Consider the following 14,068-nt stretch of genomic DNA (forward strand, 5'->3'; position numbering starts at 1 on the left):
TTACGTTGGGGGTGGTGGCAGCAGTGGCAGGTTTTCCCATGGAGCCGGTCCATTTGCTCCCATTTCTCCCCATGGTTTGCCCTTGGGGCGGTCCCTGTTGCCCCAAGTTCGTCGGACGTCCATCTCCAGGTCAGCCTGCTCCCTAGAGGAGGCCACCCTGAGGTCAGGGGGCAGGACTGGTGGCAGCTGAGGGGGGAGGGGGCTGCCTTGGGGAGCTGGTGTATTAGCTCCAGTATCCCCGATGGCCTGGTGTGGGAGCAGCCTCTCCTGCCCCAGATCACCAGACACATCTGTCCCATTCAGCCTGCTGGGAGAGGGGCGCCCTGGGCGGTGCCTTTAAGGTGCAGTGGTGGCGATGGCGGGGGTAGAGGACCTGCAGCGCAGAGCTGTCAATTTGCTCCCTCTTCCCCGTGGCAATCCTGGGGGCGTCCTCTGCGCCAAGAAGCCGGATGCCCGTCTCCAGGTCAGCTTGCTCCTGGGAGGCCGGCGCGATGCGGTTGAGGGGTAGGGGCAGCTGCGACAGCTGGCTGCCCCGCCTAATGGGGCCACTCCTTCTCCTCTCCCCTGACCTGGCCTGGGGATGGCCTCTCCCGCCCAAGATTCGCCTGACACCCCACACCCGGTCAGGTTGCTCCTGGGAGGTGGGCGCGGTGAGATCAGGGGGTGGAGAGGAGAGGGGGGCTGCCCCTGGCGAGCTGGAGAATAAGCTCCCATCTCTCTGGAGGCCTGATGTGGGGGCGGCCTCTGCTGCCCCTCATTCCCAGGTCATCCTTCTCCGGGTCATATTGCCCCGGGGGTGCGGTAGGGTGCGTGGGCGGCGGGGTGTTGGCGGCCGGGTGTTGGCGGGGGTATGGAGCTTGCCGCTTGGGAGCTGGTGGTTTAGCTCCCATCTCCCCCGCAGCTTGGCCTGGGGGCAGCCTCTGTTGCCCCAGGTCGCAAAGCACAGTTTCCCTGACAGCCTAACCACCAGAGGTGGGCAGGATGTGCTGAGGGGGCGGAGGCAGCCGCCAAGGCAGCGACAGAGGGGACTGCCCCTGGCCAGCTGGTCAATTTGTTCCCATCTCAACCTTTGCTGCCCCAGTTTCGCAGGACGCCCTTCTCCAGTTTATCCTTCTCCTGGAAGGAGGGCGCAGTGCATGCAGCCCAAGGTCTGGGCTCTCCCCTGGGGAGGGGCAGAACTCTGTTGTTCTCCTTTGTCTTTATTCTTCAGCGAAGGGGTTACTGGACCCAATTCTTAATTCTGAGAGAGTGTAGCCTGTGTTACAGAAGAGCTGATGACCAGTGAGGTTTCTGGGTGGGTTCTCACATCAGCTGATGCCCCAGGCAGGCAGGAAAGCTATTACTCAGAGCTTGTTAGTCTGGAGTTGGGGGATGACCCCGCCATCCTCACCATGCTTTTTAAAAATGTGTTACTCCCCTCTTTCCTAGGTGACATTTTAGCTTATTGGGGCATAGAGTGCTGGCACACTCATCCCTGTTCTCAAACATCTTTTAAACTTGGGTGAAGTGATAAGTGGGGGAGAAGATGATTTACTGAAAAGTAAGAAAACTTAAATTTGCATTAAAGCTACATTCTGTCAATCTTTCTCAAATGATTTTTCTCTGATTCTAAATCCACCACCTAGTGAATGTTGTACTCCTCTGTAAATCATTGATCTTCACATCACATTTGTTGAGTGGTCAATGAGATTTTTTAATTAGATTATTCCTGAAAGGAAAAGCTCAGGCTTTTGAGAATTCCTTGTCTGATGTCACCCAGACCGTCTCAGTAGAAGACAGAGCTGATATAAAAATCCCTCAGCTGCCTGAACTGCAAAGCTTCTGGGATTACTGATCCCTGAAATGCAGGTGACTTTTGATGATAATCTGGGGGAAGGTTTACATGATCAGATTCTTCCAGTCCTGTAAATGGGTTCCATGGCCCCAGCCCCGGGAAAGCTGGTCATAAGGGCCATATCTTGAGGGGTGGGATGGGAAGGCAAGGTCTAAGAGCTGAAATTACTGAGATTCCACACTCGCTAAACACAGACTCCAGAGCCTAATTGTTGTCAGGGTTTTTCTGGATTTGAGAGTGTGTTCAGACATGATCCTTGCCCTTCAGGGGTCACTGCCTGGGTGGAAGTAACCTTTCCATAAATCTGGGGAGAATGGCAATTAAGTAGATGGGCTGTTATGGTTCTCAGTGTGCCCAGGCTCCCTCTTCCAGGCATTCGTGGGAATAAAAGAGTCATGTTATTCACTCATTCACTGATTTATTATGCTTGAATTGATCATTTGTCCCACAGTAAGTGAAACAAGGGATCAGAAACCTGAGTTTTGTCCCCTCTCCCATCACTGATTGTATCTGTCAATCGCGCGCCCTGTGTATGCTTAGTGAAATGGTGGTATTTCTACCCAATGGGGCTGTACTGTCCGTTCTGAGAATCAGGGGAGTCACGTGGGTATGACAGCACCCTGACACACATGGCACCCCCCACCCCGTGAGACAGCATTGTCGATGCTCAGGTGACCCGATGGAGACCGCGGTGCTAAACCTGAGCATGTTTAGTGATCTTGGTGGCTATGAATACAGACTACCGGTCCCTACCTCTGGAGACTGGGTGTGTGCACACCAGAATTCTGCATTTTAAGAAGCACTTTAACCAATTCTGATGAAGATGATCTGAATGTCCCACTGAGAAACACTGGTGTGCGATGCACCAATATTGAGGATTCTAAGGGAGCGATGTCTTTTCAGGATGGTCCAAGGGTCCTCACTTGACACTTTTGCCTTGGGTTTAATTGTATGTGTTCAGAAGTGATGTCTCTCACTTCCAGTGCTTGTCAGCATGCTCTGTGCAGGGATTTGCACTCAGTAGATGGCAAAAACTATGATTCTTCAGGTCACCGAGCTAGAGTGTGAGCGGTCTTTTATTTTGGTTTTCTTTATTGCAATGTAGTGTCTCCAGAGAAGGGATTCAGACTGAACAGCTTTGTGTCAGACTTTGGAAGGCCGCTGGTGCCCAAGGTGTTCTCTGGCAGGGCAATGACGAATCTAGGTCCCTCTTTCACTGCTACGTCGATGAAGTGGACCACTTGGACAAGGCAAAAGCTGGTATCACAACCATAGCCGTTGACAGTGATATTCGGTTCCAGGAAGCCATCAGATGCAGCAGGTGGCCAGAGGAGGAGCCAAACAGGCTCATGAAATGTGACATCACCAACTTCATCAACACGGACCAGAACTCTTCCTTTGGGGAAGATGATCTCCTGATTTTGGAAACACCGATTGTTCTAGAAAATAAGCCACTTGCCCAGACCTCACCCAAAGACTTGAATTCAGAAATGTGCTTTGTTAAGTGTCTTTCTGAAGATGTGAAGTCTGTCTTTGTATGGCAGGAAGTCCCCTTTCACAAAATTGTACGTGTTTGTGTCTGAGACGAGAAATGGAGACAGACAGAAAGACGAAGAGACAGAAGAGAGCCCCCTCAGAAGAGGGCTAGTTAAGGTGAGTTTTGTGCCTTTAAAAACATTTGGGGTTTTGGGGGGAACAAAGTATTTACACTGTCTCATTCTCCTCGTTGGAAACCTTGGCCCCATACTCAGTGTTATCGTCCTTGAACGGGGGTTGGCACGGTGCGTTTCATCTGGCGCTGCCACTTCCTCGCTCTGCCTTTAGCACGTTGCTTTGCCTCTCAGGGCTGCCACCCTTTTAACTGTAATGTGAGGAGTCTGGAGTAGGTGATCCATCCCAGCTCTGCTGTTTTGCAAATTTCTGGTTTCGTATTCGGATGAGGCTGGGATACACCCAGAGCAGTATAAACCAGGCCCTACCTCCTGTCTCTTGCTGGGGCATCCCTAAGGTCTGTGCCTTCTGCTCAACCCTTTACTGAGCCCAGCTTTTGTCAGGAGCCCAAGTGCCAACCGGGATGGCAGGAGACTTGTCTCTCGTGTTCACGGTGGCCGAAATTTCTATTGGTTGTGCTGAAACAGCTCTTCTGAGATCCTCCGGCCACCCTTGCTCAAACCTGAGGACAGCCCTACCATTCCTTTCCTAGAAGGAGGATCAATCCCTGGTGCATTTTATGACAATCCTGTACCCAGGAATGCACGGAAGTTTATCAGCTGAGCGAGGGGAAGTACCTCTGTGTCTCTGTGTCCCTGTATCTCTGTCTGCTCACAGTGCCCTGCCACCGGCTACTGAACAAGAAAAGTGTTATTCACCATGCTGTGTGTTTTGCAGATGTGTAGGTGATGGTCTTGTGGCTCGTGTGTGGGCTTTGAGCTGGGATGGTGAAGGGCTTATGCATACCTCATCAACATGTATTCGAGGTGGCCTGGTGCCACACAGACTTGATTCATGAAGGCTTCAAGCCTGCACACTGGTTTGGAAACAACTTGGTTTTGATCAGTCACACTGCATGCATGACTCGCTGCTAATCTCTGGGTGCTTTTTTTCATTTTAGATTTATTCACCCCGTGTCTTGCTTAAGCTGAAAAATACATTTATTTCACCAGAATATTCTCTGATTCTTTGTTTTCACACATCCAGTTTTTTAATTCCTTTAAAAATGATTCTGTGTTTATAATGCCTCCTAATTTCTATCATCTCTAAGTTCCCAGTGGCCTGAGCCATGCACCAGATTTGATGTAGGAACTGTTCCACCAAAAGAAATCCCTTCGCCATAATATCTTTTGAGGAAAATATTATTCTTTAAGACTCTACCACTAAATTGTAGAACAAAGTATGGAACATTTCCTGTAGTTAATACATGTTCATGCAAAAAGAAACTTGATATTTTCATTAAACAATGTTGATTTTAATAACTTTTACTAATGTGAATATTATTATTCATAATTTAAGTAAGCAAATAAAACCTCAGCTATTTATTATTAAGATTGAAAACTATTTACACAGTCTCTCAATTAGAAGTAGCTTTATTAGAAGACTGAAGGGTATTTAAAAGATGGAAAAATATCCATGATGACACCATTATTTTTATTAACTAAATATCAAGAACTGTGCAGGGTTAAGATTTGACCCTCTGCAAGCTGCCAAGTTAGCATGAGGTAGTTTGTGGTTGCTGCCACAAGACAGGAGACTCCCCCAGTTTCAGAGACAAAGAACTTGCTGCCAGCACAGCAGGCAGCCTGTGGTTCATGTTCATGTTGGTTCCTGAGTGCCTTTCCTATTGCTGTTGTAACAAAGGAGCAAAGACTCAGTGGCTTAAAGCAATACACATGCATCGTCTCACTGTTCTAGGGTGCAGAAGTGCAAAGTCATTATCAGTGGGCTAAAACCAACGTGTGGCCAAGGCTACGTTCCACACCGAGGCTCTTTGGAGGGATTCGTCTTCCTCCCTTTCCCAGCTTGCAGAGGTGCTCACACTCCTTGGCCCAGGGCCCTGTGTCACTGTGACCTCTGCTGCCACTTTACATCTCTGTCTCTGACTATATAGATATAAAGGAAGAGTCTTCTACATCTGGTATGGACCCTTTTTCCGAAATGGACATTGTGTCCCTATTTATGTGCAGATTAAAACCCCTTCCCTCCAGGGTGTGGTGGCATCAGCTCACAAGATTACCACACTGGGCTTTATGTGTCTTCTTTGTATTGTCACCTGGGAACTTCTCTCTCCATAGTTAGCTCTGTGTTACTTTTGTTGTTGTATTTTACCCAGCATTACTGAAAGTTTTACTTAAAAGGGATCCTAATTAGCTCTGTTTACCTGTTTCCACAGCTGAAAGCTTCAGTTCTAGAGTATCTGTTTGATTTTTCTTAAAAATAGATTCCAGTATATGTCTCTGGTGAAAGTCTTTACCCTGTTATCTATTCTCCCATTATTTCCTTATTTTCTTGAATATATTAAAAGTACTTTATAGACTTTATTGGTAACTCTGATGCCTACATCACCTGGGGGTTTGCATCCTTTGTCTAATGTTTCTTATTCTCATATTATCTGTCATATAGTCTTGACATGTTGCATGTCTAGAAATTCTTTATTACATGGCAGACATTGCAAGTGAAAAATCCATATGTTATCTTCCGTGAGAGGTTTTCTACCTTCCCGTTAGGCAGACTGAGTGAGATACTGATCATGTCACACCAATCAGGCGCTGAGGTGGATCAGGACTGAAGTGCCTTTTTTCTTAAAACAGCTTTGAGGTATACTTGGCAAAATAATTTTCACACGTTTAAAGTGTACAGCTTAATACGTTTTGACATAAGTATATCCCCAAGAAACCATGACCACACTCAAGACGGTGAACATACCCATCACCCACAAAGCTTCTCTCCTGCCTTTTGTTGTCCCTCCCTCCCTCCCCATCTCTTCCCCTGGAAACCATTGATCTGCTTTCTATCACAAAATACTGGTTTGCATTTTCAAGATCCCTGTATGAATGGATTCATGCAGTATCTACTCTATGTTGTCTGACATCTTTCATTCAGTGTAATTATTTTGAGAGTCATCTGTGTTGCTGTATTAATAGCTTATTTGTCTTATAGCAGAGTATTGTTTAGTGTTGAGTTTTTACTGAATAGTTTATTGTGAGCAGTGTTTGGATACACCATCATTTGTTTCTCCACTTACTTCTTTGTGGATGCATGGGTTATTTACAACTTGAGCTATTATAAATAAAATTGCAGTGAATATTTGGTTACAAGTCTTTGTATGGACATATGCTTTTATTTTCTAAAGCACCAGATGAGGAATATCTGCGTTATATGGTAGATAGGTGTTTACCTTTTTTAAAGAAACTGTTAAAGACTTTTCCAAAATGGTTGTACTATTGTAAATTCCTCGTGGTGTGTATCAGTTCTGGTTGCTCTACTTCCTTGCCAGCACTTTGTAAGGTCGGTCTTTCTAATCGTATTCATTCTAGTATGTATGTGTACTAGTATCTCACTGTGGTTTTTAAAAGCATTTCTCTAATGACTAATGGCATCTTTAATCAGCATCTTTTCATATGCTTATTATCCATCTGGATATCTTTACTGAAGTGTGTTTTCTGGCCTCATTCACTCATTCAGGTGTTTGCATTATTATTGAGTTTTGAGACCTCTTTATTCTGGATCAGATACAAAGAGAGACCTTTATCAGATATATGATCTGCAAATAGCTTCTGTCTATGGCTTGTCTTTTCATTTGCTTAGCAGTGTTTTGAAGAGCTTTGATGAGTCTTCATTTTGATAAAGTTCACTCTATCAGTTTCTTTTTAAAATAGATTATACTTTTTGTGTCATAGCAAAAAAATATTTGCCAAACCCAAGGTCATAAAGCTTAAGCCTATGCTTTTTCTCCTAGCTGTTTTATAGTTTTAGATTTCCTATTAATATCTATGATCCATTTTCAGTTAATATTTGTATATTTTGTGAGGTGTGGATCAAAGTTTATTGTGTGTGTGTGTGTATCACTATCTAATTGTTCCAGCACTACTTCTTGAAAAGATCATTTCTCCACTGCATCCTTTTTGAGAATCAATTGTCTATACAAGTGTTGGTTTAATACTGAACATTCTATTCTGTTCCATTATTCTACTTTCCTGTTTTACACCAACACCATACTTTCTGATTACTGTAGCTTTATTAAAAAAAAGTCTGAAAAACAGATAGTGCAAGTCTTCAATCTTTGTTTTTCTTGTTCAAAATTGTTTTGGATATTTGGGATCCTTTGAATTTTTATATGAATTTTAGAATCAGTTTTTAAATTCCTTCCATCCTGTTCTGCCAAAATTCCACCCATGTATTAGGCCATCTCCAAGGCCACATTTTCTGAAGAAGTCTGTCTAGATCCCAGGTGAAAGGAATTCCTCTTTCATCTGTGCTCCAATCACATTTGATAATATTTGATTATATTTATTCATATTTGGCTGTATGTACTTGTCTGATCTTTCCTGCCATATAGTAAATCTCTCAAGATTAGGAATCTTGACTTAGTTCCCTCTGTCTGCTGAGAAAACTTGTTCTATGCTTTGCAGGAGTGAGCCCTGCAGTAAGAGGTATCTGCAGCACACATCTAGCTCATTGTTTGCATATTGTCAAGGAATCCTGCAGATTAAAATTGTTTATTGATTGTTGTCTCCAAGACATCTCAATCTTTTTTATTTCTATTGCTAATGCTGCAGGTTCACAGATCAATGGACTAATTATTTTCCAAATATCAAAACATACTGTAATTGAGTTGTGATGCAAATTATGTGCTGCTGTGTCTTAAAACCCTGCTTAGTGTTCACAGGCTCCTTCACTCATGGAATTTTTCGGAGAATGACATATCCTTAGAGATAGCAATGCTGTCTTTGGCGACCTGAGCAGCAGTATCTGAATTCACTCCTGCTATATTTCCAGTGTCCCCTCTAGCCCTTCTCCAGCCCTCCATGGGGTGACCTGCAGTTCTGCCCTCGAAAAACCTGTTGCTTCTCAGGAAGACTTCCCTATGAAACATAATCATATCCTTCTTGTGGGGACATTCAGTACAGTGACCTGACAGCAGGGGAAAATGTTTAGTCTGCTCTTGGTTGAGCCTAAACTCTTCCATACTTATTAGAAGCAAATCCAATGAGGAAATTGTGTTGGCATCTAACAAATCAGCATAAATGTCTGATGAGGAAGGTCAGCTTCCCCATTCCACTCAGGCGTCACGTTGATGTGACACTCACCTTGGCTAACATTTTCTCCTTGAGCAACGTAAGTTTCAAGGCATTATGAATGGCTTTCTGTTTTTCTTCCTTAGTCTTTCCACATTCACTCTGTCTGGTGAGATTATTTGAATCCTGCTTATTTTCAGCCCAGCACTTGCCTTTTTTAAAGGATCACGTGTTTAAAAGGCTAGTGGACAATTTGTTAGAAGATAGAAATCCTTAGATTTTGGCCCTAGATTTGAATCTTGGTTAGGGGTGAATGAAAATTCCCATTAAAATTTTAAATTCAGAGTTAAAAAGTTTTAAAAATAGTTAAATATTAGTCAATTTCATTAAACACTATAGCAGTTATTTACTTTTAAGCCTGTTTCTGGGGCAATTTTGCAATGATTCCCTCCCTTTATTGATTCCCTCTTTATCAGAATCCTTGAGAGGCCCCTGTCATCACTGTCAGTATCATCATCATCATCATCATAGAAATGATTCCTCTGGAAGATTTTAGGAAAATAAAGAGATGGGTGGGGTTATGTGTAGGTCAGTGTGTGCATATACAATAAGAACAGTTATCATACATTAGATGCAAGATATCCATTTTATTTAGAGAAGAAAGTGGTCATGAAATCCTAATGTGGTGAATGAAGGAAGCAGTGGGAACAGGACAGTCAATGGAAAGCAGGAGGAAGTGAGCAAAGCAGGGAGCATAGATCCTTGGTTAGCCGATCATCAAATTGGTGTGAATGAGGGGAGTGTGGTTGCAGAATCATGTTCCTCCCCCGCCACAGGTTAGCCAACTGTGACATGTTACTGTACATGGCAAAAGGGATGACAGATATATTAGGAGAAAAATCTTAGAGGATTTCTGTCTTCTAAATTGTCTATTAGCCTTTTAAACCCATGATACATTATTAAAGATTAGTGGAGGGCCACAAATAAAAAGGATTCATATAATCTCACCACACATACTGAATGTAGAAAGACTAAGGAAGAAAAACAGTCATTCATAAGTGCCTTGAACGTTAAATTGCTCATGAGAGGAAATGTCACACAAGGTGAGTGTCACAGCCACATACATAGTACCTGAATGGGAGGGGAGAAGGGGATCCTGAGATGAGACAATAGGGTGAGTAGCCTGGATTGTCCAGGTGGGCCAAATGTAATCACTGGGGTCCTTAAAATGGAGGACATTTCCCAGCTGAGTTTAAAATCAGAGGGATGTGTAGCTATGGAGCAGTGTTCAGAAAGGCTGCTGGCCATGAAAATGGAGGAAGTAGTGGGGCACAAGCTAAGGAAGGTGGGTGACCTCTGGAAACTGGAAAAAAAAAAACAAAACAAAAACAAGGAAACATTCTCTTCTAGATCCTCTAGAAGGAAGGAACCTTGCTGGAAACTTGAATTTAGCTCAATGAGAACTGTGTTGGATCTCTGACCTCCACAGCCATAAGGTGATAAATCTATGCTGGTTTAAGCTATTAAGCTTATGGAAATTTGCTACAGTGGTAATAGAAAAATAACATAGTGAGCGGTATTGTAAGAGATTAAAGGTCTAGGCTGGGGTGTGGAGAGGATTCTGACATTTACACCTAAAAAACAACCAGGTGCAGTGGGAAGGTGTTTTAAGGAAGACCTTCCTGGCAGGGCTGTTAAGAGGACTGTTTAGTGTGAGGAGAGCATTGGAGTAGAGGAATCAATTAAATCTCTATCAGAAAAATAAGGAATAAAATATAACAGGGCTTCAGTGTTAGTGGATGCAGGAATGGAAATGGGCAGAGAGATATAAACATTACTTTGAAATTAGCTACAGGTTTGATGATTGCATGTTGGGGAGAGTTAGCTGGTGTGTGGACTGAATGTTTGCATCCCCTCAAAATCCATATGTCGAAACCCCATCTCCCAGGGTGATGGTATTGGGAGGCGGGGCCTTTGGGAGGTGATTACTAGGATAAAATGAGGTCATGAGAGTAGAGCCCTCATGAATGGGATTAGTGCCCTTATAAAGGGCCCCAGAGTGCTTGCTTCTCTCTGCTCTCTGGCCCATGAAGATAGTGGGAAGACAGCCATCTTCTAGCTGGCAATCCTCTCCCAGATACATTGACATTGAAAGTCTCAGCCTCCAAACCATAAGGAATATGCTGGTTGTTTAAGCCACCCGACCCACGGTAATTTGTTACAGCATCCCAGACTGACGAAGACAGTGGAGAATATCTCTGAGTTTGTCACTGATTGCCTGGAGAATGCTGAAACTCAGGGAAGTGGGCAGCACAGACGTTTACTCATTTAATCCTGCCAACACAGTAGGAGATAGAGTCTACATATTCCTCGCTATTTAAAAGGTAAGGAAAAAGAGGCACAAATAACAACAACAACAAAAACAACAACAACAACAACAACAACAATTTGTCCAAGATTCACACAGAATCCCCTGGAGGCAGGGTGGGAATTTATACTCAGGCAGGCTGAACACAGAGCCCCTGCTCATAACTACTAAGTCAGATCACCTTGCTTATGTGGATCAATTTTTTTCAAGTGTGATATGAGGGTACTGTGTCCAGTAACATAATTTCAAAATAACTCACTGTAAGGGAATCATTAGTCACAGGCATTACAAACCACAGAAAGCTAGACATAAAAAATAACTCGTTAGGGCAAGAAAACCAATAATGTTTTTAAATATTATACTTGCTGAACCTTTGCAATAAAATGTGTATTTATACATCTGTCTGGCTACAGAATAACTTCATAATCCTGAATGTGGCTTGTGGATCCCATGGTGGACAGCACGGGCCTAGAGAATTTAAGTAACTTGCCCAGCCTCGCCCAGGAAGCTCATGGTGGGATCAGAGCTATAGGCTGGGACTTTTCCTTCCTATCCAACAAGTCCCTCATGGAGGCTTAGAAGTTTCTCCTTTGGTGCCCAGCTGTCTACCCGTACTTATGACATCTTGTCAGGTGTCCCAGCCTGCTCCTCAACGTCAGCCAGTACCCTCATCTGCTCTTTTCTGGCCAGGTAATACCTTCTAGCAACTTCTATTGCCTTCTTGGCATCAGTTCTTACCTGGAAGGGTAGCAGCTAGAGATGCAAATGTGTCCACATGACAGGGTTTTCATAAATATAGCAGGAGTTGTCAAGAGAAGAAAACTTCAGGAAGACGAGTGGAAGCAGGTCATTTAATATACCAAATGGGTACATTCAATGTAAGTTTGTGTTTCCAAGTCCAGACTTGTTCTGCTCGTGCATCACAGGCCAATAAATCGGGAGACCAGGTTTTGGGGCAAGAAATAGCGACTAATTTGGAAAGCCAGTTGAGAAGATGGTAGACTAATGTCCTGGAAAACCATCACCCAAAGTCAGAATTCAGGCTCTATTTATATTAAAAAGGGGAAGAAGGAATGCTTGGTTGTTGCCTTGAGAATATGGTCTCCTGTATATTACAGGCTCTAGGCAACATTGTTTTACAAAAGGTACAGAACCAGCAAGACTAAACCTAGGAAACAGGGCAAAGGTTTAAAGTCAAAGGAACAGATCTAATATGGAGTCAGATTTGTTCTTTCCTATTTCAGTAGTGCCATGGAGAAGGCACTTTGGGCAGCTTTTTGTAGGGTCCTGGAGGCTTTCTCTCTCAGCCTCTGGGCGCCTCTATTGTAAACTCTTCATAGCTGTCTGGCCTGCTGGAAAACCACTCTGACTGTTTTGCCAGGAAGATGAGTTCTGTTTATAACTCAACTCTACTCCTTGGAAAACAACTCAAGAAAAACTCAGTTGGTTTTCCACCAGCACTGGGCAAGGGTGAGGGATAGAATGTTATTATTTTATAAAATAATAATAATAATAATTAATAATAATAATAATAGTAATAAAAGAAGTCTTAAAACATCACTGGGCACACAGGAGAGAGTCAATAAATGTTTCCTGGCTTAAGTTAAAAGTGATGGCTCAGTGATTCCAAGGCTGCTGTATTTGCTTGAAAGTTACTCCTTTGCTCCATTACAATTTTTTTTAACTGAAAAAGAAATACATGCATATGGTTAAAAAATTCAAACAGAGCACAAAAATACACAAGTGAAAGAAGTTTTCCCTCATCCTCTGTTCTTCCAGCCCTCCCTGGAAAATGCACTGTTTATTATCCTTTGTGTGCTTTTCCAGATATGCTATGCACATTCCCACCTATGTATGTAAATTCCTTTAAAGTTTTAGTTATTTTTAACTTAAAGAGATTTAAATCCTCAAGTGGCTTCTGCCCCGGTAATAGAAAAGAACAAATCTGACTCCATATTAGATCTGTTCCTTTGACTTTAACACTGTGCTCTGTCTCCTAGGCTTCATCTTGCTTGTAAAACAATGTTGCCTAAAGCCTAAAATATACAGGACAGCCTATTCTGAAGGCTCTGACTTTTAAGGATATTTAACACTTTTCCATTCATATAAAGATAACATGTTGCAGAATAGAAAATAACGTTTGTTTTGCTGGAGGTTTACAGAGATTTGACCCAGGCAGATAGCTGCAAGAACAAAGGATTCTAACAACAAAGAATTCCTATACCAAGAAGTTTGCAGCAACCAAGCACTTAGGAAAGGAGCCTGCATTCTGACTTGGGGAGATGGTTTTCCAGGACATTAGTTTGTCATCTAGGTCTACAGAAACTTGCTATTCCATGCCCCAACACCTGGTCTCCCAACTTACTGGCCTGTCCTGCACTGAGGAGAATGAATTTGGACTCGGTAACACTCCTATCTACCTAGCAAGCTGGGCACTGGAACTGAGGACAGCTCTCCCACACCCAGGGACCTACTGTGAGCCCTTGATGGTTCCACTAGGGTGGGGTGTGGTTTACTCAGGAGGGATGGGGACTATGCACCAACACTCAGGCAGTCTGCTCTGTCTGGGGCTCTGATCTTGTACCTCCCGCTCCCCGCCAGCCCAACACCTGGAACAGTGGAGCTAAGACAGAGATCGTGCCTGCCTGTTTCCCAGCGTGTAAAAGGGGAATATGTACTCTTCCCAAGGTAGTTCTGAGCGGCAACACCCGCGGGTGCTTGGTTCCCAGAGCAACAGGAACCCAGCTCCGCGTGGGGGCAACGGGTGTGATCCCGTAGGGGTTCTGCAGAGGCCTCGGCTGGAGGGCTGGACCAGGGAGGGAAAATTTGAGCTGCGGGCCTTGAAGTGTTAGAGAAGGGTACAGAGGCAGGACTGACTTCCTCGTTCAGGATGCCACCAGAGGTAAACCTTTTTCTCTACATCTCTGCTACTCCCCTCCCCTCTCCAGATCCCTCCCTTCTCTCTGCACTTCCTGTCCATCTGTCTCCCTCCACTTTTCTCCTCCTCCCCTCTCCTCCCATCTTCTCCCTCCCTCACTTCCGCAGCTTCTCTCACAGAAACCTGAGGATCGCTGGCCCTCCTGCGCATGCGCAGTCAGTGCCAGGTGACCCGCGGTTTGGAAGCTCCATCTCCGA

General features: G+C 44.1%; 1 protein-coding gene across 1 annotated transcript; it reads left to right on the plus strand.

Moving 5' to 3' along the window:
- The first annotated feature begins 355 nt into the window (after positions 1–355).
- LOC116666869 (melanocortin-2 receptor accessory protein 2-like) lies at positions 356–10,832 on the plus strand. The gene is given in 5 exon segments (XM_032490539.1): positions 356–463; positions 765–801; positions 2,940–3,014; positions 3,017–3,487; positions 10,790–10,832. Coding segments are annotated over 4 exon segments (621 nt in total). The 3' UTR covers positions 3,418–3,487; positions 10,790–10,832.
- Positions 10,833–14,068: the final 3,236 nt, after the last annotated feature.

Source organism: Camelus ferus, chromosome 11 (genome assembly GCF_009834535.1).
Source record: "Camelus ferus isolate YT-003-E chromosome 11, BCGSAC_Cfer_1.0, whole genome shotgun sequence".
Taxonomy (NCBI): domain Eukaryota; kingdom Metazoa; phylum Chordata; class Mammalia; order Artiodactyla; family Camelidae; genus Camelus; species Camelus ferus.